We start from the raw sequence: 22,459 nt of genomic DNA on the forward strand, positions 1-22,459 counted from the left end.
ACGGGCGGAGGTAAGTATCCTAACCCTCCCCTCTCCCCCTAACCTTAACTCTTCTTTAGGGGTGCCTAACCCTAACCTCCCCCCTAGTGCCTAACCCTAACCTCCCCCCAGGGGTGCCTAAACCCCGTACCCCTAACCCTACTGGGGGGTGCCTGACCCTAACCTCTCCCTAGTGGTGCCTGACCCCCCCTTTCCCTAGCCTAACCCTAACCTTTCCTGGGGGGGTTCCTAATCCTAAGTTCCCCGGGGGTCCCTAAACCTGACCCCCCCTCTCTGGGCAAAGTGTTCTACTTAACCATCAGATGACGATCAGGATCGTGGTGTTGGTCTTCCGGCGTCGGGATTAACATAGGTGTCAACATTTCCACACCTATGTTAAGTCCTGTGTCGGGCAGGAAGTGTCGGTATTTAGACCGGCGGCATTGTGTCCACCAGTCTAATAACTACATCCCCCTTTGGTCCTGGTAAAGTGAATAAAGAATTTGATCTACAAGTCCAACGTACATAGTGGAATTGCTATGTTTCATCGCCTCCTTCAGGTTCTCTAGCTGCTTTTTCAGTAGTTTAATTAAGGGAATCACATGACAGTGTCTGAACTCACTTCATTGGTTACCATTTCAAATGGTTTCAGTATCAAGCATAAAAAGGAGAGTATTTGCCACTGTGCTGGGCTTAGGTAAAATGTCCTCTCTCTCCCAGTCTTTATATCATGGCTTGTTGTGTACAACTGTGCTGGACTTAGGTAAAATGGCCTCTCTCTCCCAGTCTTTATATCATGGCTTGTTGTGTACATTGGATAGCTTGTTGCTGTTTCCCCAGTCGCTGGAGAAACCTGGTTACTTCCACTTGCTTCAGTTGGTGGTATGGCAAATGGTACTGCAGCTGCAAATTCTACACACAGTTGCCGAATGCCAAAAATGTCCAGAATGTCAGCATGTTATTATGAACCCCCAAGTTTATTGTGTGCACAAAAATGGTACGTGTTTAAAATCACCCAGTTGTAATGCTCATACAATGTTATTTGCGTTATCGTAAATGACAAATCTTAGCGAGAGTATTAGCAGGGTAAGCTATTTTGTTATCACATTCCTGAGTTTTTCCAACAGATTGACACCAGTATGCCTCTTAGTGAAGATGGTGATACAGAGAGTAGCCTGTCTGTGAATGAGTTGGCGTTGTGTGGAAAATACTGTAGCTACTGCTAGAGGTGATTCACCCACTCAGTGGGCTGTTACAGTCATGTAATCTTTAGTTTAACCACTACTGCTTGTCCACATATCTGTATTTAAGTGATAGTGCGTACAATGGCAGGCCAGGCCAGGAATTGGTCGATTGTTTTCAATGTCCTGGTATAGGTGAGGAATTGCTGTTCTGGTAAAATGGAATCGAGATAGTCACAAGGACACAGGACCTCAACTAACTGTCTAAAACCAGATGCATTGATGCCAGATATTGGACGCAGATCTAATTGTAACATAGCCCTCATGGCTTCAGTGATCCGCTGTGCAACGGGATGGCGGCTATCATCAGTCTATACACTACGTATACACTAATAATCAGATTACTGAGTTCAGCACATACATATTAAGGAACCTCATAAAAAATAGAATTTGTGTTTGGAAAAAAGCTTCATGGCTTACTTGCTCCTTATTTAGCCGACAAAAGGAAAAAATTCAGCTTGAAAAAATCCACAGTTGTTGATGAAACTCCCCTTTTTTAAATGATTGCAGAAGGTGATTTCCCCATAGGTCTGATTCAGGCGCTGGGATACTTTGTGTTTTTTACTTTGATACAAAACACATCCTCCTCCTGAATTTATCTACTACTTCTTGTCCAACACATTCACCAACAACATTTTCATTAGCCTCAGATACACAAATATCCTCCTCATCTAAATGCACTTCCACAGTAGCATCCCCCGTTTCATAATCATTACTTTTACTACTAGTAATCCTCACATTTGCAGAGGATGCAGAAATGGTGGAATGATGCATCTCTACAACTACAGTGTCAGAAATGTAAGGCTCACACATAGCACTCGTGGACACCATTAGACTCTCCTCAGAGATCTATGAAGTTTATGCATCACGGTGAAATGGCGCAGAGTTCGGCCGCAGCACTTTATATAGAATCAAAGTCCTGCCAGAATCCAATGCCGGGAGGATGACGTGCAGCCTTAAAGTGGGATCTGAGTCTGGTCTCAGATCCCCAGTGTTCTGAGTGGTTCGGATTCCTTGAAATCCGGACCGCTCATCTATATTTATATATATAAATTCCATGAGGCACTCCAGGACTTGCAAATAAAAAAAACTGCACAGTACACCAATGTTTTGGTTTATTTTCATGCCGGTCCTGTGTGTGTCTGTATATATATATATATATATATATATATATATATATACATTCCAAAGGTCCGGAACTCAAAATAGTATGATTACTTAGCTGGTTTCCCCCACTGAACTGATGAGCTATACGACTTTGTAAGGTGTGGCACTCCACGCAATAAACACAAGCCGTTTCCTGTGTGTTTATTGCGTGGAGTGCCACATCTTACAAAGTCGTGTGTATATATATATATATATAACAAGTCCACGTGTGGCAGCACTCCCAATAGATATACAATAATGTCCCTGGTGTCCTCTGTTAGCACTAGCAACTATTCACAATATGTACAGATCGGCGGCACTAAAAAACAGTCAAGATGCAGGTATGAAATCACCGGTGGACAGCCCTAGACATACAATAACAAAAGTGATCACATTATTTTAGTATCACCTAAATTTACTAAAGGGCAATTGGAATAGAATTCATAAAATTTTACTCCAACCCCTAATCATCACTTATTTTTAGTAAGCAGATCGCATTTCCCATAATTGTAATAAGGAATGTGATCTGGCCAAAGTTACTAAAAATAAATTGTGAAAAAATACCGGGGAGAGCCCTGTGATAATAACGCCACCTGGAGGTGGCATTATCCAGGGTCTTCCCCGGTTACCGGACTCCTGCTCTAACAGGCAGAGCCGAGCCCGGAGCTAGCCCCAGTGATCAGATGTGTAGTCTAAACAGACCACACACTCCAGTGATGTCCTCCCTCCAGTCAGTTGGTCTCCCATCCTGCGTTGGGGCCCAGTCATCACCTGACCGGGTCCCAGTGCAGAATGGGATGTCAGCGAATTCAGTCGGTAATATTACACTACAATCTGCATTCAAAATGCGGATTGTAGTAAATAGAGCCCCATGTGAGACAATCACATGGAAAATAGTGTTATTTAATTGACTAATACATATAAAAACAAGTAGGGAATATATCCTGGTATTAGACTATACTTCAATGATACATATTAACTGTCTAATCTCATTAAAGGTATGTTGATAAACGACTTATACCTTATGCTAAAAAATAATTTTCCACAGTAACTGTGTTTGGCCCACATAGTAGAGCGCACGGGGGCACATTATGATGTACACGATATATTGCGTTTGACACGTCAAAATGTGTCTAATGTCCAACTTACGGCCCATGTGAGGGTCCTAAAAATAGCTACCTGGTTCTAAATACCTGCAGGTGATGCAGGAAGCACATCTGTAACACCCTGGTTTCTTAGTTTGAATAGAGAATGGTGCCTTAGGAATAATAGGGGGAGTAGTAATCTGGATTTAACCAAAATATCCCTAAGATTGTGTCCTCATTTATAACGGGGCATGATTTTCTTATTTTTAAAAAAGGTAATTCTCGGTCACCGGACACTATTGGCCATAGTGCTCGAGTGGCACGAGGGAGTACCTGACTAGCCATAGTGTATTCCAACACAAATGGAATTTTATTGATTTTAGACCCTGTTCTTTTATGCCTTAAAAGGTTTTCACGAGGGATCTTAAGTACTTGTTCCTTAGCATCTCTAAGGATACTCTCCGGGTAGCCTCATTCTGCAAATTGTTTGGACACTTGGTCCAAGGCAGGGGCCACTGCCCTAATTTCTGAAGTAATTCTAGTGGCCCTATACATCTGAGATTTCGGGAGGGCTTTCTTTAAGGAAGGTAGGTGACAACTACTAAAATGTAAGAGGGTGTTGCTGTCTGTTTGTTTGTGAAAGACTTCAGTGCAAATCCGGCCTTAACTGATTTTAACCTTTACATCCAAATAATTAATTTATGATGTGCTAATCATGAAAGAAAATTTTACTGAATTATCTTGAGTATTAATAGAATCAATAACCTCAATGAGTTTGGCCTCAGAACTTGTGCATAGAAGAAACAAGTCGTTTTTGTATCTGGATATATTGCATTATGTGCCTGGAAATGCTGGAGTCAAGAAAGACAAATTGTCGCTCTTGATAGAACATAAAAACATTGGCGTACGATGGGGCCACATTGGACCCCATCGCACAGCCCGCGCACTGTAAAAAATGTATTGTTGTGCAGAAATTTTTTTTTGTCAACATGAATTCCAGCAATTCCAGGAACAGATCTATATCCAGATCAGTGAAATTATTCACCTGTAACAAAACATCGCATAGAATTTAATCCCAAATCATGGGGAATGATGGTGTACAAATTCTTTACATCAAGAGTAGACAGGATAGTGTCAGCCGGTATATTCCCTAACTCTTTTAGTTTTAACAAAAACTGAGTAGTATCCTTTAGGAAAGTTGATTGATACATAACTAATGGCTGCAACAAAAAATCTAAAAACTGTGAAATAGGTTGCAACAAAAATCCGCGGGCAGATATAATGGGTCTGCCAGGCGGATCTTTGGCATCCTTGTGCACCTAGGGAATAGTATATATTACAGGCACTAAGGGAAACTCATTTGTTAATGCATCAACTAATTTTTTGTTTATTAATTTACTCTGTAAAGCCATATTCAGAATATTATCTAAGGCTCCTGGGCTAGACTTTTGTAGGTACTAGCATCCGCAAGTTGTTGGTCAATCTCCGTGAGACATTTAATAGAATCCATAATAGCAATGGCCCCGCCCTTATCGGCGGGGCTTATAACGATATCTTCACATTTGGCAAGATTCTGCAAGGCTTTTTTCTGTTCCCGTGTTAGATTGTGATGATGATTCTGAGACACCTTTTCAAACTTAGAAACAGATTCGTCAAGAAGGTGGGAGAACGTTTTTAAGGAAGCATTAGACGACATGGGATCGAAATTTGAATGTGAATGTAATCGGAAAAAATATTCAAAAGGATCTGGCAACACTGCTGGTTTATGCTGAAAGAATTCTTTGATGCATAAAGTGCGGCCAAATTTATGTAGATCCTGGTGAGGATTGCTGGGAATAAAGGATAAACCCTTATCCAAGACAGAAATTTCAATATCACTCAAAGTCCGAGATGACAAATTAAAGATTAATTTCTTCTCCGGTTGGTTGGTGGTTTTACGGATCCTTTTATTCTGTCCACCCCGCCTAGTGGGCTTGACACAGGATTGTCATTTTTTGACCTTGTTACATGTCCTGCAGGGGCCATGGATGTAGAACTAGACTCATCAGAGTCATTGATCACGAAGTCACTGTCGCTGTTGTGTTTAAATAACTCTTTCCTCTGTTGTTGTTTTGCCGCCATGAATTGCGTGGTTGGCTCTGTTCTTGATTCCCCCGTGGCATGGATCCCGACAGCCAACTATAGAATCTCTGGTCTTCGTAGTGGGCCTGGACTGTGCGTAATTTATTCTTTTTGAATTTTGTGTATTCCAACCTGTGTTGCTCACATAGTGCTTCCAATTTCTCCCCAACTGCTTTATGTTTTTTGTCATCCAGAAGGGGTTTGTGTTGTATATTTAAATCAGTGATCTTTGTTTCTGAAATTAGTAGTTCCCTGCCCGCTTCCTGGATAACCATGAGCATCAAATCGAAGCTGCACTTGTTTAAGATGCTGATCCATTGTCAGCAAAATTCTGCGCTATTGCGGCCAATCGTTGGTTTGTTTCGGACACAAAATCCACAAAGACTGAGCTTTGCACGGTAATAGTCAGACAAGGAAGTGCCATGCTGAAAAAAAATCGATTTTCCTCCTTCTCCATTTCAGCAGTTGTTGGTATAAATCAGTGGTTCTCAAACTCGGTCCTCAGGAGCCCACACAGTTCATGTTTTGCAGGTCACTCAGAAGGTGCACAGGTGTAATCATTACTCACTGACACATTTTAAAAGTTCCACAGGCGGTGCTAATTATTTCACTTGATTCAGTGTGGAGACCTGGAAAATATGCACTGTTTGGGGTCCTGAGGACCGAGTTTGAGAACCTGTGGTATAAATCATCGACTGAACAGGTATCACTATCAGTATGAGGGATAGTCTGGAATAAAATTGCAGAGGCTTGATCCTCAGTAAAATTGAGGGTTTCGCCAATGTACTGCTGTAAGCCTATAAATGAGGTGGGATCACATGTTGTTCCTGGTGTCTCCATGCTGCATTCAATATAGATTATTAACAATTAATCCTAGCAGACCACGTGAGTACCACAAGATAATATGGAATTAAAAATACTATATATAAGTTGCGCTGCTGTAATGGAAGTGCAATTAACCAAAATTGATCCACATTAGAAACTTATCTGAATCATGAACACATTTAATAACACATACAATAATTGACACTCATAAATAACTATAGTTGTGGTCATAAAACGCTCTATAGAGAATAGTAGCTCCAAGAGGGGAGCGAAATGCATCGAAGGGGATTTTGTAACTGTGACCAGTGCTGATATACATTTGGATTGTATTCATTCTTCAATTGCCAATATCCAACTCCGCTTTGAACTTTTTTCACATGAGCAAGGTGCCGCTCACCAGAGCACAGCCAGCCGGTAATCAGGACGCGGAGGAGTGCGGCAGACAACCCAGCAGTAGAAACACGAGGCCGCTGTCAGACTGCGTTGACGGCCAGGTACGTGTCTCACTCATAGCTGCCACCCCGGCCCTGCTACTATGAAGTGACTACCATTCATGTCAGTTGTGTGTGGAGTGTTTGCATTACACACTCTCCCCCACGATACTAAGTGGGCTAAATACAAAGGAGCTCCGGCGCACCACAAGTCCCAGCCCAGCGCTGATACACATGTAACTCAAATGCAAGAGGGAAATTCTTGTTCAGCTCATCATTTGGGACATTACAACTGTAACTTTACATTCAGCGATGAGCAATTGAATTGAACTAAACCAGCATTGGATACAAGTATCAGAGGCCCTGATTCAGAGCTGAACGCTCTGAGCAGAACGCTCGTTCTGAATAAGGGCCGTCCTATTTAAATGTGGAGCAGCCTTATGGACGCTTGCATAGCTGTGGGTTACCACCCACAGCTATAGCGAGCGTCCATGATGATGGTCGCGATGGTCAAGACCATCGCGACCATCGGGCTTGCGACGAGACCCTGCGGTAGGGTCTCATTGCCGCAAGCCCAGGAGTGATTTTGGCTCTATCAGAGCCAAAGTCACTCCCACTGACATCATTACTGATGTCAGTGGGGCCGGACTCAGACGGTAAGCGTTCCCATGGGAACGCCTCCGTCTGGCCACCACGCCCCCGGCACGCCCACCAAAGGGGGCGTGCTGTCAGTCACCATCGACAGCACGCCCCCTTTGGTGCGAGACCTCGTCGCTCGCCGGGTCTCGCGCATGCGCATTCTCACAACATCGACCCGCTTGCGACCGAACTTTGCTCGCGAGCGGGTCTGAATGACCCCAGAATTTCAAGAGCAATCTTAGATACTGTTTCATCTATTAATTGCTACTATTCTCTGTAGAGAGTTTTATGACCACAACTATAGTTATTTATGAGTGTCAATTATTGTATGTGTTATTAAATGTGTTCATGATTCAGGGAAAGTTTCTAATGTGGATCAATTTTGGTTAATTGCACTTCCATTACAGCAGCGCAACTTATATATAGTATTTTTGGTTCCCTGTTTTATATGTCAGACTAGCAACTGACAAATAAGGTTTTGCAGCGCTGTATTTTGTGCAACAGATCACTTTTTAATTGATTTATCATTTACCATTCAATCATATGGTTTAAGAGTGCCAGGTATGAACTGGGGATTTCAGCTCTCTGTGCCTCAGTTCGTATTGTGTACCACAAGATAATATATCCCAAAAATAGATAGGCAGCTGACTGCACAAATTGTTTGGTAGATCAACAAAAGCAATCCCAAATCATTCCAAGTGCAAGATTTCAGTGCCCTGGCACACGTGTGGTTAAAACACTCACCACACCTATGTATATACCTGAAGAGCCTGGCACTCCGGGTGATTTGTACAGCGTTATGGGTGTCTTCCTGAAAAAATCATGCAAATGTCCAAAGTCCTGGTAAAGAACAAGGCGGCACTCGAAATTTAAATGTATAAAAAGTGTTGTATTGAAAGCATTACAGTGATAAGAATATCATCGACGTTTCAAAGTCCTTAGACTTTTTTTTCAGGATGTATCCCACAAGATATCAACAACAAACAAACATAACAGTGCAGGTGTCCTACCTTATATGCAGTGGCGTAACTAGGGTATTTGGAGCCCAGGGCAAATTTCAAAATGGAGTCCCCCTCCACCCTATGTGCGCGCTCGGAAAAAAAAATGGGCTTAGTCACTTAAAAATGGGGCATGTCAACATGACACACACCCCTTTCTCGTCACTCTGAACATTCCTTTCCATATGCACCTTAACCCCAGTAGTGCCCCTTATACAGTACCCCCAGTATACAATGTTCCCAGTAGTGGTCCCTCTTATGCAGGCCCATAGTAGTGTCCCTTATACATTACCCCCAGCAGTGGTCATCCTAATGCAGCTCCCCATTAGTTCCCCTTATACAGTGCCCCCAGTAGTGGTCCCCCTTATGCAGTGCCCCTTATATAGTTCCCCCAGTAGTACTCCACCCCCATGCAGTGCCCCCAGTAGTGGTACCCCCTATGCAGTGCCCTTTATATAATGCCCCCAGTAGTAGTCCCCCCTATGCAGTGCCCCCAGTAGTGGTACCCCCTATGCAGTGCTCCAGATGCAGTGCCCCCAGTAGTAGTCCCCCCCAGTAGTAGTAGTTCCCCCCTCCCTCTGATGCAGTGCCCTCAGTAGTAGCCCCCCCTCCCCTCCCTCCGATGCAGTGCAGACAAATACAAGTATAAAAAAGAAAGAAAAAAAACTGAATCCCCGCTCCGGCTACTTCCTCTGCCGCCTTAGTCCTCCCGGGCTGGCGCGCTCTGCATTATGGGAGAGACGTCATGACGTCTCTCCCATTACCCATTGCAGGACCCGGAAGGCGGAGCTCATGAGTGACCTCCAGCCCGGCTCTTGCAGTGGGCACAGCAGCCAATGAGAGTCTGTCTGACTCTCATTGGCTGCCGGTTAACACACACATCGCCGCCGCTCGACGGTGATGTGTGTGCGGCAGCCAATGAGAGTCTGTCTGACTCTCTTTGGCTGCTGGTTAACACACACATCGCCGCTCATGGCTCTGCTCCGCAAAGGCTCATGGGAGGAGTGGCTGCGGGTGTGGGTATGCTCAGCATGCCCTCCCGCAGCCATCTTCATTGTCTCCTCCTGCAGCCAGGCAAGGATGAGCTTCTGTGCAGAAGCTCATTCTAACGGCGATCTGGCTCAGCAGTCAACCTGACCAGCTGGCCGCTGTGCTGCCCGATCAGAGCTAAGCTCCGATCGCGGTAGCGTGGGGGGGTTAGAGACGTGGATGCCCCTATGCATTCCAGTCGCCCTAGGCATTTGCTTAGAATGCCTATGCCTAGGGCCGGCTCTGGACAAACCGCCACTTCTCGCCACCACTTCATTTTTGCCACATTAGAGAATTTACCAGCACTAGGATCACGTATGGGATGCCAGTGCTGGAACAGCAGTGGCATTGCGGGGAGATGTGTCCTGCTTACACTACAGTAAGCACCAGCCGCCAGACAAATAAAAGAAAAAGCCACTCCGGCTTTTTTAATCTGGTACCAGCTGCGAGCCAATCCCGGATCGCGGGCCACCAGCCAATGAAAAGTTGCCAAGTGGCAGCTTCTCATTGGCTTGCAGCCGGCGCAGGATATAATAAGCCGTCCTTTAGTTTAATTTGCAGCCGGTCCACAAGCTAGGATTGGCTGGTGGCCAGTCCTAAGTTTAAACTGCACTAATATGTAGCTCCAGCTCCATCCCTGTGCCACCCCCGATGCTCCCGGCTCCATATCAGTGCAGATAGAGAGGGGAGGGGGTGAGAGAGGTAAACAGGCAATGGTGCAGGGGGTGAGAGGGAATCAGTTAGAGAGAGGGGCAGGGAGTGAGAGAGGTAATCATGCAATGGTGCTGGGAATGAGACAGGATAAATTAGAGAGAGGGGCAGGAGTGAGAGGGAAGCAGGCAGTGAGCATTGTTGGAGGTGAGAGAGGTCAGTGAGAGATGCAGAGAGTGAGAGGTGAGGGGGTAAATAAAGGAGAGAGAGACGCAAGTGATCACACACAAAGGAAAGCATACAGGGAGTAAGAGTCACCCTTGCAAGGCACCTGCTCTATTTACCTAATACTACTACTATTATAATAATAAAACACTTTCGTCTTCCTAAACTCCTCCTAATGGCATGAAAATTGGGGTGGGGGGTTGTCAGAGCCCACAGTCCCACACCCTCTCCTCCGATCTCTTGAGTGAAATCACAGGGGCGGGACTTTTATATGCAATTCAAAATACGCAAGATCAGGCGGAAAAGGATATTTCCTTCGTTCTGGGATCCAAGTTGGGTGGGAAGACTGGAGCCGGGATTCGGATACACTCTGATCCCTTAAATCTGGGTGTGTTCGGTTTTTGTAAAAACCAATCAGCTCATCTTTAATTTAAAGCAGTCTTTCCTAGTTACCATAGAACATTTATACAATATACAGATCTCATTATAGTGACCTCTATACAATATAGAAAGTATTATATTCATCGTTATACTACAAAAACAAAGAAAATGTTAGTGATTGTTATACAACAGATAGGGCATTCTAGTGACCTGTGTACGATACAGGCAACATTCAAGTGATTTATATTGAATACAGAATATAGAATACAGAGATGATGTACAGTACAGAGAGCATTTTATTAGTTGATACACAATACAGAGAGCATCTTTATTAACAATATACAATACAGAGAACATTTTATGGACCACTGTACAACGCAGAGACCATTACCGTGATCACTAGTGACTAGTGACTATCATTTTTTGCCGTTCTTGGTTGTCCCTATAAAATGTTGACCCCTCCCCACCCAAAAAAAAAATATTCTCTGGTAGCTTTACAATGCAGGTTGTAAACATCTTTGGTGGTTTTATAACATAGCCCTCTAAATTTCTAATGGTGTTAGAGTGCAAACCCCTAAAACCTCTGATTGCTTTATAATACGGACCACCCCAAATCTCTTGTGGCTTTACTATACCCATACCCACCTAATCTCCAGGCACATCCAGGGGGACTCCCAAAACTATAATGGACGTATGGAAAAGTAGGCAAGTCTCCTGGAGACTCCCTGCCACCAACTTACTGAACAAAGTGGACAGTCTGTGTGACTTGTTTATGCAATTCACACTAAATTGAGTTATTGTGGCCCTTCCACCTCCCCCATGCACACACACACTCTGCAATACCCAATAGTTTTTGCAATAGACTCTGTCTAGCAGGGGGGTGGGACTATGATGATGAGATCATGGCACCAAACCCCCTGACCTCCCACCTGTCACCTCCCTCCCAGAGGGGACATCCAAGATGTCAGCAAACATGACTATACCCCAGACTTATGATCGCCTTATAATGCAGACCACCCCATACCCCGCAGGTTTTAGTTGGAGCCAAGGTGCACAACCATGATCTCTTGTGGTAACCCAAATTCATTATTTCTCCTGTAGTCTAATACTGTCCCTTGGTGTACAGGAGAACATGCGTCAAGTTTCATTGACCTTAAAAGTACATCTCTTTGTTGATTCAATGTAAATCTTTAAACTTAACATGCTTTATTTTGTTTATAGAATGCTTTACCTGACCTGTTCCTCAAAGCTTGCCACTCTGAGAAGACTACTGGTCAGCAGCTTTCCAGAGTCACTAAAGGTAACATAAGACTGCAATTCCTACAGCAGGATTACATTTACCTTAAGTTCTTCTGGGAAGACTGACAGATTCTACACTGGTCGCAACCACACATAACTTTTCCATGGCAAAGCTGCATCATCCACCTTTTTTATGACGTAGGGATGCTCGCATGCCACCTCATAGTTACCACCTAAAAACAAAGAACAAATTTGGACGTAGAGAGAGGCAATTAAGAAAAAGCAGGTTTACAAGCAGTAGTTTCATTGGAAATGCGCCAAGTTGTAAACCGGTAATACTTTCAAAAGACCTATCTCAGGAGTATGTATATAATCCTAGGGAGCAGGGTCATTTTACCTCATATCTGTCTAGTAATACTCAGTTTTGATTTATTACTGTGTTTTCCAAATTTTAAAACTCTGGAGTATGGGCCTGATTCAGAGCCAGACGCTCTGAACGAGCGCCCGCTCTGAATCAGGGCGTTTTTTTTTAATTGTTGCGGCCTCTTGGGCGCTCGCATAGCTGTGGGTTACCACCCACAGCTTATGCGAGCGGCCATGATGATGGTCGCGATGGTCAAGATCATCGCGACCATCGGGCTTGCAACAAGACCCTGCGGTAGGGTCTCATTGCCACAAGCCCAAGAGTGCTTTTGGCTCTAACAGAGCCAAAAGCACTCCCACTGACATCACTTGTGATGTCAGTGGGGCCGGCCCCAGACGGTAAGCGTTCCCATGGGAACGCCTCCGTCTGGGCAGCCACGCCCCCGACCCGCCCACCAAAGGGGGCATGCTGTCACTCAACATCGACAGCACGCCCCCTTTGGTACGAGACCCGGAGCGACGGCTTGGCCGTTGCTATCCGGGTCTCGCGCATGCGCACGATGGAGCCGGCTCTGTTGTGCGCATGCACACTGGGCTACCATCGACAGCTTGCGAGCGCATAGCGCTCGCGAGCGGGTCTGAATCAGGCCCTATATGTATATAACAATACAGCAAAATGATTCCTATCTGAATGTCTTCTCATTGTGTCCATCACACAGGTGTCTGGGGCTTTGCATCACGTCATCCACGATAACCCTTTTAGGCTACAGGTTCTGGTGGACCAGTGGCCAGAATTCACTTCTGTTATATGTCGCCCCCCACTAGAGGTAAGTTGAAAAAAAAAGAGATTTGTATCATAGGTTCATTAATTCAGTACCATCCAGTAGGGATGGCCTTCAAACGGTTCACCATCGATTGCCTCAATCAATGGTGTCTTCAGTACTTTACATTGATGGCAAGCAACCATCAACCAAAAATATCAATGATTTGAACCAGGGATGGGCATTACTATTGATGGGCAGCTGTGTCACAAGCCGCCGTGCTGCCAATGCTGTGCCGGGTGAACGCGGGACAAGCGTTCGCTGAAGTCTCCTTCTTCCTCCTGTTAGGATCTGTGGTTAGCAGCAAATTGTTGCAGTTCCAGTTTTGGTTGCTGCTGAGCCTCTGCACTAATTACTGCCTGTCTGTGTGCACTATCAGGTGCACACTGATTGATTCTCCAGTCTGAACACAGCCAAGGTGCTCAATATTCTATCATTATGGAAACTTGCTGTGGTTGAGCCCTGTTTCTGTTAAATTCCAGCCAGCCCTTCACTCCTTGCCGGTGATAGAGTTACTCGTGCTTCCGGTTGTGTCAGTCTCCTGTTCTACAGTCGAGTTCCAGAGTCCAGTCTGTTGTGTTATTTCTCTGCCATTTGCTCCATCCAAGTGGCACGCTTTGCCTTTCATCTGCCGTGTGCTGCTGGTGTCATCGAGGCAGGACAGTGTGCACTCCAGCCACAGCCGCATGTGTCATCTCAGCGGTTAGGAGTCCACTACCATCCTAGATGCAGGTCAGCATCAGGCGGCTTGTCTCAACCCGGTGACACTGGTCACATCCTTGTGTTCCTACTGTGAAATCCAGTGCATCGACGCCAGTGTCAACCTGGGCGGCACTGGTAGCAACTCAGCTTCCAAAGTGTGTCATCCTGCGCACCGACGCCAGTGTCAACCTGGTGGCTCTGGTAGCAACTTAGCGTCCAAAGTGCACCATCTGGAGCACCAATGCCAGTGTCAATCCGATGGCGCTGGTAGCAACTCAGCGTCCAAAGTGCGTCACCCTGCACACCACCACCAGTGTAAACCCGGCGACACTGGGAAATCTCATAAAGTCAGTGTGCACACTCCATTAGAAACTAACCAGCCCTCAAAGCTGCTTCACCAGCCCAAGGGCTGTATCTCACCTTTGGCCCCCAGGCCACAACTAGCCAAGGCCAATCAGCCCTCAAGGCTGCTTCACCAGCCCAAAGGCTGCATCTCATCTTTGGCCCCCAGGCCACAACTAGCCAAGGCCAATCAGCCCTCAAGATCGCTTCACCAGCCCAAAGGCTACATCTCTTCCTCTGCCCTCAGGCTGCAGCTAACCGGCCCTCAAGGCTGCCACACAGCCCAAAGGCTGCATCTCATCCTCAGCCCTCAGGATGCAGCAAGCCAAGGCATTCCAGCCCTCCAGGCTGCTACACAGCCCAAAAGGCTGCATCTAAAACTTACCCCACAGGCCACCACTAGTCCAGGTGAATCAGCCCTCAAGGCCATCACCAGACTCTATCCAGACTTAATTACCCTCACTTTCCTAACAAGAGGAAAGCAATAGGCCAAACAGGAAAGAGGCAGAGTTGAGTGGCATTCATTTAAGGTGAAGCTAAGTACAGCGCAGCAGAGAAACATTAGACCTCTGCCATCAATGTCAAAACCATCAACCATCAGTGGCAAATGAACCTGGGTCCCGCTCACTTCCCTTAGTGATGTGGCCAGGGGCTTGATTTGCATCATTAGACTGTGGAGCCATCATTACAAAATATCACCACTCTTTTAAACATACTAAGTGAAAAACTTGGATATTATATTTATGCCAACGTTGTATGTACCTTATTGAAGTTCTAGATGGAATGTACTATTTTTTCCTTTATAATTATGCATGTATATATGCATGCACAAATATCTGACAATGTGATCACAAGTCAAAGCCTTGCAGTGTCAGGCATGACCACAATCTCAATGGTGACTGCAGTCTGAGCCTTTTTACCAAGCTATAAAAAGCTTTAGCTTTTTGTTGCTTGGTCCCATTAGTTACTTCCATTATAGCCTATAGCAGTGGTCCCCAAACTCGGTCCTCAAGGCACCCTAACAGTCCAGGCTTTAAGGATCTCCAGTGATTGACTGAGGGGCTAATTAAATTAACTGCTCAAGCATGACAATCCTTAAAACCCGGACTATTAGGGTGACTTGAGGACAGTGTTTGGGAACCTCTGGCCTATAGACTACATTTTTCAGAGATGAACTCTTTGGATCCCTCTCCGGTAGAACATGCTTCCACATAAGCAACCCGCTGCTGCGTTTGCTCATACTCAAGGCACTGCTCCCCAGTAGTTAGGCTGCCATTGAGTGGGAGAAAACCGCCACTGTGATATAGACATTATCTAAAACATTCTACATTGCAGCTATATGGAATGTTATTCTCTGGGGACTTAAATCATTATAAATAAATAGGCCCCTGTATCTGTGAGCTATCAAACAAAGCTTACAACTCGTTCTTGCCACCTGTTATCCTGAAGTGAGTTTAAATTGGGATTTTTTATCTAATGTCGAAGCTGAATAATTGGCTGAGACAAGTTCAGTTTAAAATTTAATCGCGACGACGCCATTTTGCGACCGGCCTCAAGACACCATCTTGTGAATGGCAGTAAGACTCCATTTTAGAAAAGAAAGCTTACACAAGCACCATTTTGTCAAAAATCCATAGTACACAATCCACAGTGCAAAATTGCTAAAAGTAGCAATTTTGCTACTCACAACACAAAGTTGCTAAAAAGTAGCACGAACCGCTTTTTCACAATCTTCCCCAAACACATACCGACGGTGTTTAGCAGACATAAAATAACTTTCCAACACATTAAAATCATCACAGACTTATATTTGAAAAGTAGCAAATTAGTGGTGTTTTCCCTGCACTTCATGTTAAACATAGGACAACGCAAAATAGCTATTTAGATGCACAGCCAGCTTTTTAGTGATCTTTCCCAAACCCATACTGGCATGCTCACACACATACACAGAAGCCTTTCCAACTTAGTGCTGGTCGCTAAGTGCCCCACAGACCGTCAAACGCACAACACAATTTAATGTCATTTCTCCCCGCATACACATTTAAAAGCAATGGTCCCGCAGCACGAAAGGAATGATTATTATTTGGTTTAATCGCAATGTCAGCATATGAAGAAATGAATGTTTTCTGTAACTATGGTTTAGTAAATGGCAAATGGACCGTGATTGGTGCCGTACTGATCTACTCTTTTCCCACAGCGTTCTGGTGGCATCGGTGAGGAGATCAGAACATGCGGCTATGACATATGAATGATAGAGAGAATAACTCCTTGAAATGTTGTATGCCATAGTTTAGACTAGATTTATTATGCAGCGGGAAAGTGGACACAATCAGGCTGTTGGAGGCTGGTTTGAGTCTTTGCACTGACCTATGAATTGTACCGTAACGGAAGAAGCAAGAAGAAGAACCAATGAGAACCTGCCAACGTATTCTATTGTATTGCTTATCCCAGTACGGGTATATATGTGAGTGCTCTGAAACGAGATGCCAGTCTGCGGTGGTCCTGTTATGCTGTTTCGACGAAGGTTTCATTACTGATGCCGGTATCTGGTCCCAGAGCGCACGCGTATGTATTGACTGTACCTTATGACCTAAATGTTGTACAATTTAGTTTGCGCTCATTGTTAGATCATAGCGTGGTAACATCTGTACTTTTACCTGAATAATAATCTTTAGCGCGTTGGACCGCTATTCCACTGTCTTAGAGTCTTATTAATGGTATATTTAAAACACAGCGCTAAATAGCGACACCTTATGGTTTTAGGAGGTATAGGCAGGTTTTGTCTTAGAGGTTCTAGGCAGGTGAATCTTAGAGGTTTATAGGCAGGAATGTACTAAAGGTTCAGTTGCACGATTCAACAGTTGGGGGCTCGTAGGTTTATCACGTTATCTGATACACGGTAACACTCGGTCAGTTCCCTCTCAGCAAAAGGGTGGAGGCGCCTTTTGAGAGACGCATTAGTCTTTCATTACCACAGTGTTGCTGAGAGCGTACTGCTGGTTATTGTGTAGAGGAAGCGCTGATCAGAATCCAGGGACAAGGAGAGAAAAGTTATTTTCTCTCGTTGATAAAAGTTTAGAGGGAGTAGCATAATAGCATTAAGGTAATAACACGTGAGTCTTGTCGCATCACTGTGTATGCGACTAGTCGCACAATTGTGTACACATAATTCCGGTTGTGCTGCCACGTGTTTGAACAAAGCCATTGAGGTTTACATTTTTTTTTCTATTACCAATATCTGGGTTAAACGTGTATTTTTCTGCGCAGGAAAAAGTGTGTAACAGTGTGTGTATTGTTGATAGGGGTAATTTATTCCCTAAAGTTAAGGGTATCATATGATCCTTAAGGGCTAGGTGCAAGGGTTAGCCTAGTCGCTTGGTAAGCAGCTTTACCGTTCTAAACACAGTAGCAGGTGTACATGTTGTCTTTGTTGTATAGAGGTGCGTGAGAGTGGCCGACATACAAACTCTCATAGGTTTGGAAGTTACCTTACTAAAGCTTATCCGGGTGTGGAAGTTGCCTGTTTCAAATCTTATCCAGGTGTGGAAGTTGCCTTACTAAATCTTATCCAGGTGTGTGGGCACCGCCGACTTAAATCGTCCGCAGGTAAGTGAAAGTATCTTGATTGTCTTTCACCGGTTTAAATTTTTATTGGAAAGCGTAGGAGTTGTCCCAGAATGGGAGCCATGCAAACAGTAGAAATGTTAGGCAATGATGTGCTGCTAATGGAGGCGCCGATCGGATCGGCCCGTCGTATCATGCATACCAAATACGGTACTTATGCAATAAGGTATTGTGATTTATGGTTTAATATGACGAGGAAGAGTGTCAGACCGTTTCCCAGAATTGGTAGTTTTGATAAAAATGTGTTAGATAATGTCCGGGATCACATCAGTTTGATGCGATCCCGAGAGAAAAAGATTAAATATTTTGAATGTTTAAGACTGTGGCAGCACGAGGGGGAAATGTGGCTGAAGGAGGTACCCGCGACGCAAGCAGGCGTTGCGGGCACAGTCTCGGGCAATGCGCCGGTGACGCTAAAACCCCCAGCCAGGTAACCAGGTCAAAGGTAGCAGCGCTACCGGTCTGCATCCCATTCGGACAATAACTGTTCCAAATGGAAATGCAGACGCAAATGGTATAGTGCCCACGAGGGAAGTAGTAATGCATTGTCCTTGGACAAGAGCAGAACTAAATTCCATCATAAATGATTTCCCCGATCCCAAAAAGGAATTAGCCAAATGTCAAAGATTTTTGAGAAATTTGGGTAGTTCACATGAGCCCACTAATAAAGATTGGCGTGTGGTGTTAAGGGCCTGTCTGCCACGCAATACCGATGTGACAAAATTTCTCACGGATTGTGTATTGGATGGTGACGTCCCCTTAACAGATCAAGTAAACCAAGGTAACATTTCCCGCATAGTAACTCAATTGGGTATATATTTTCCAGTAGTAGTTAACTGGAACAAAATTTTCACAATTAAACAGAAAGAGAGTGAGACTGCAGAAGATTACTGCGATCGGGCTCTGCAGGCTATCACCCAGTACACTGGGATAGAGGATATTAAAGATAGCACTCACCACCGGGGAATGATAGTCACAGTACTTGTGGACGGTCTGAAAGAGAGTTTGAAAACTCGGGTACAGACCTCACAGCCTGGCTGGCGGGGACTTACAATAGATACCCTCATAGAAACCGCCATTGAACATGATAAGAACATCTCCAAAAAGAGAGAAGCCCAGAGCAAGAAACTGATGGCTGTCAGTATACAAGCTCTGGAGGGAATGACGGTAACATCACAGCCAACAGACACGCTTGCACTTGCACACACACCCACTCTCACTAACCCCACTCAACAACAAACGCAACTCTATCCCACTAACCCGATGCAACCACAGGTCCCAGGCTATCCACCAACTTCTCATCCCCCACAATACCCTTACCCTCCCTATCCTTACCCATATCCACCACCTTTACCCTCTGCGCAAACCTCACAACACCACATGTCTTCACCCGAAACGCGAACATGCTTTAACTGTAAACAAACAGGACACTTAAGTAGAAACTGCACAGTAAAAGGAGTAGGAATCCCACATCAGGGAAAATTTAGATATCCCCATAAAGGATATGCACAAAGGCCAGCAAATGTTCAACAGGCATCAGCTCCAATTGTAGCCGTAAATGCTTTATTGGAGAACGGTAGCCAACGCTAGGGGTCAGGTCATACCTGTAGTCTACAGATAGTCAGGTTAACGGGAAGTACTAGGGAAGAACCGGTCATGATGGTTGATGTAGCTGGTACTGAATATCCTTTTCTTGGAGACACAGGGGCGACCAGGTCAGTGATGAAATCTCCCGTTAATTTACAGGTGACCAATGAGACAGTACCAACAATGGGTGTAACAGGTAGAGTGGAACGTTATCCTTTAACAAAGTCCACAGAGGTTACTATTGGGCCGTTGCATACCAGACATTCGTTCCTTCTGGCTGCTGCGGCTCCTACTAACCTACTGGGCAGAGACTTGTTATGTAAGATGGGATGTGTTATATATTGCACCCCTGATGGGGTATATTTAGATATCCCAGAGAGAATGGTATACGAGGTGCGGGATATGTTAGATACTCCTCAAAGGATAATGTATCACTCTACAGTTGTAAATGAAACCCCATCACAAGTAGACGAAATGTTGTCCCTAATTCCAGATTCCCTTTGGACTAAGGATGGACAGGACACTGGATTAATGGCAAATGTAAGCCCTGTAATGGTAAACTTAAAAAACGGTAGGCAAGCTCCAAAAATTCCCCAGTACCCACTAAAACAGGAGGTAGAATTAGGGGTGTTTCCAATAATTGAGCGACTGTTACAACAAGGAATTTTAGTCCGTACAGCTAGTGTAGCCAACAGTCCCATCTTTCCAGTAAAGAAGAGTGGTGGGAGGGGCTATAGGCTGGTACAAGACCTTAGAGGTGTTAATAAGGTAGTAGAGAGCCAATTCCCCATAGTGCCAAATACAGCTGTCATTTTGATGCAGATCCCACCAAATGCAACCCATTTCACTGTCATTGACCTCTGTTCTGCTTTCTTCTCTGTGCCTCTCCATCCTGACTGTCAGTATCTATTCGCATTTACATACAGATGTTTACAATACACATGGACACGATTACCCCAAGGTTTCATAGACAGCCCCAGTATCTTCTCCCAGGCATTGCACGACTGTTTACAATCTTTTCAACCTGCCAATGGATCTGTTCTATTTCAATATGTGGATGATTTATTGCTATGTTCTGACTCGTTTATGTCATGTTTGAATGATACTAAACTTTTATTACTTCATCTCTCACAAACAGGACACAAGGTGGCTAAGGACAAACTACAGCTGTGCCAATCCAGAGTAAAATATTTGGGACACTGCCTAACCCCGGGGGTTACGACACCTTACAACAGATAGAATACAAGCCATACAAAACATGACACTGCCGCAGAATCAACAGCAAATTCGTACCTTCTTAGGAATGTGTGTATATTGCCGAATGTGGATCCCAGGTTTTTCTATTTTGGCCTTACCTTTACAGGAATTAGTCTCTTCCTCAAAGCCCGATCGTGTCATACACACAGAGGAATCAGAACAGGCTTTCCTTAATCTTAAGGATAGTCTGACAAGAGCTCCTGCATTGGGAATACCTGATTATGAAAAACCTTTTGATTTGTATTGTACGGAAGCCGATGGTTGTGCTGCAGGTGTCCTTACACAAAAACATGGTGATGCCAGTAGGCCCGTAGCATACTACAGTGCCCAATTGGACACGGTAGCAAGATCACTCCCCACTTGTTTGAGAAGTGTAGCAGCTTCCGCTCTATTGGTGAGTAAAAGTGAGGACGTAGTATTGGGCCATGATATGATTGTCTACACTCCCCATGCTGTATATGCTCTGTTGAACTCAGCTCAAACCAGACACGTCTCCTCAGCTAGGTTCACCAAATTGGAACTAGCCCTAATCGCTCCTGCAAATGTTACTGTTAAACGTTGCAGTACGCTGAATCCAGCAACATACCTACCATATGTACAACATGATGTACAAAGGGTGGAAGGAGAAGAGTTGCTGGCGGGAGGTGAGTTCGGCAGACATAATGATACGCACGATTGTATGACATATCTGAATCAGACCTTTACTGCTAGACCTGACATACATGACACACCTTTAGAGAATGTGGATGTAACTTTTTATACGGATGGGAGTTGTCATAGACAAACAGACACAGGTGAGTTATGTACAGGTTATGCTGTTGTAAATGACACAGACATCATGGAAGCTAAACCTCTCGGTCCTCCTCATTCGGCCCAGGTGGCAGAGTTAGTAGCACTGACTAGAGCATGTGAACTGGCAGCAGGCAAATCTGCTAACATTTACACTGATTCGAGGTACGCGTTCGGGGTAGTGCATGATTTTGGGGCTCTATGGCGTCTGAGAAATTTTATGACAGCAGCAGGCACACCAGTTGCACACTCCCGACACATAAAACATCTCTTAGAAGCAATCCAACTGCCCAAGGCAGTGGCAGTAATTAAATGTAAAGCCCACACATGTGAGGATGACCCGGTGTCACTGGGCAACAACAGAGCCGATGAAGCTGCAAAATGGGCAGCAGGATTAAAAAAGTTTTCTCCAACTGAAACAATTATGTCATTCCAAACCGTTGACATGCTAAAATTAATTGAGATGCAAAATTTGAGTTCAATTCAGGAAAAATCCATTTGGAAGTCCAAGGGGTGTGGGCAAGAGTCCTCTGGGCTCTGGAGGGACGGACATGGTAAACCAGTAGCCCCCAAGGCATATTACCCCAGCATGGCTGAGGCAGCACACGGTCTGACTCACCTGGGTAAACAGGGTATGTGCAAGTTGGTGAGGGCATACTGGTGCGCACCAGGTTTTTCTTCACAAGCAGAGAAGATAGCAATGTCCTGTCTGACCTGCTTGAGAAAGAACATAGGGAAAGCGATCCCTACCGAACCGTCCCACATTCCACCGACTGATGGACCTTTCCAGGTGATACAAATTGATTTCATCCAATTACCACCCTGCAGGAACCTTAAGTATGTACTAGTGTGCACAGACGTATTTTCTAACTGGGTTGAGGCCTACCCAGCGGCCACTAATACTGCTGCATTTACTGCCAAGAAAATAGTTCAGGAATTTGTATGCAGGTATGGTATCCCTAGAATCATCGAGAGTGATAGGGG

At 44.8% G+C, this 22,459-nt stretch overlaps 1 protein-coding gene across 2 annotated transcripts in view; it reads left to right on the forward strand.

Annotated features, from left to right (window-relative positions):
* LOC148502429 (glycine N-acyltransferase-like) overlaps positions 1-22,459 on the forward strand; it is a 75,611-nt gene that overhangs the window by 23,554 nt on the left and 29,598 nt on the right. For both annotated transcript variants that reach the window (XM_088449819.1, XM_088449820.1), the window contains 2 exons: positions 11,973-12,051; positions 13,073-13,180. In XM_088449819.1, coding sequence (XP_088305945.1) covers positions 11,974-12,051; positions 13,073-13,180 — 186 coding nt within the window. In that variant the 5' untranslated portion in view covers position 11,973. The remainder of the gene's footprint in view (positions 1-11,972; positions 12,052-13,072; positions 13,181-22,459) is intronic.

The sequence above is a fragment of the Taudactylus pleione genome, unplaced genomic scaffold, assembly GCF_031769625.1.
Source record: "Taudactylus pleione unplaced genomic scaffold, aTauple2 ptg000497l, whole genome shotgun sequence".
Lineage (NCBI taxonomy): Eukaryota > Metazoa > Chordata > Amphibia > Anura > Myobatrachidae > Taudactylus > Taudactylus pleione.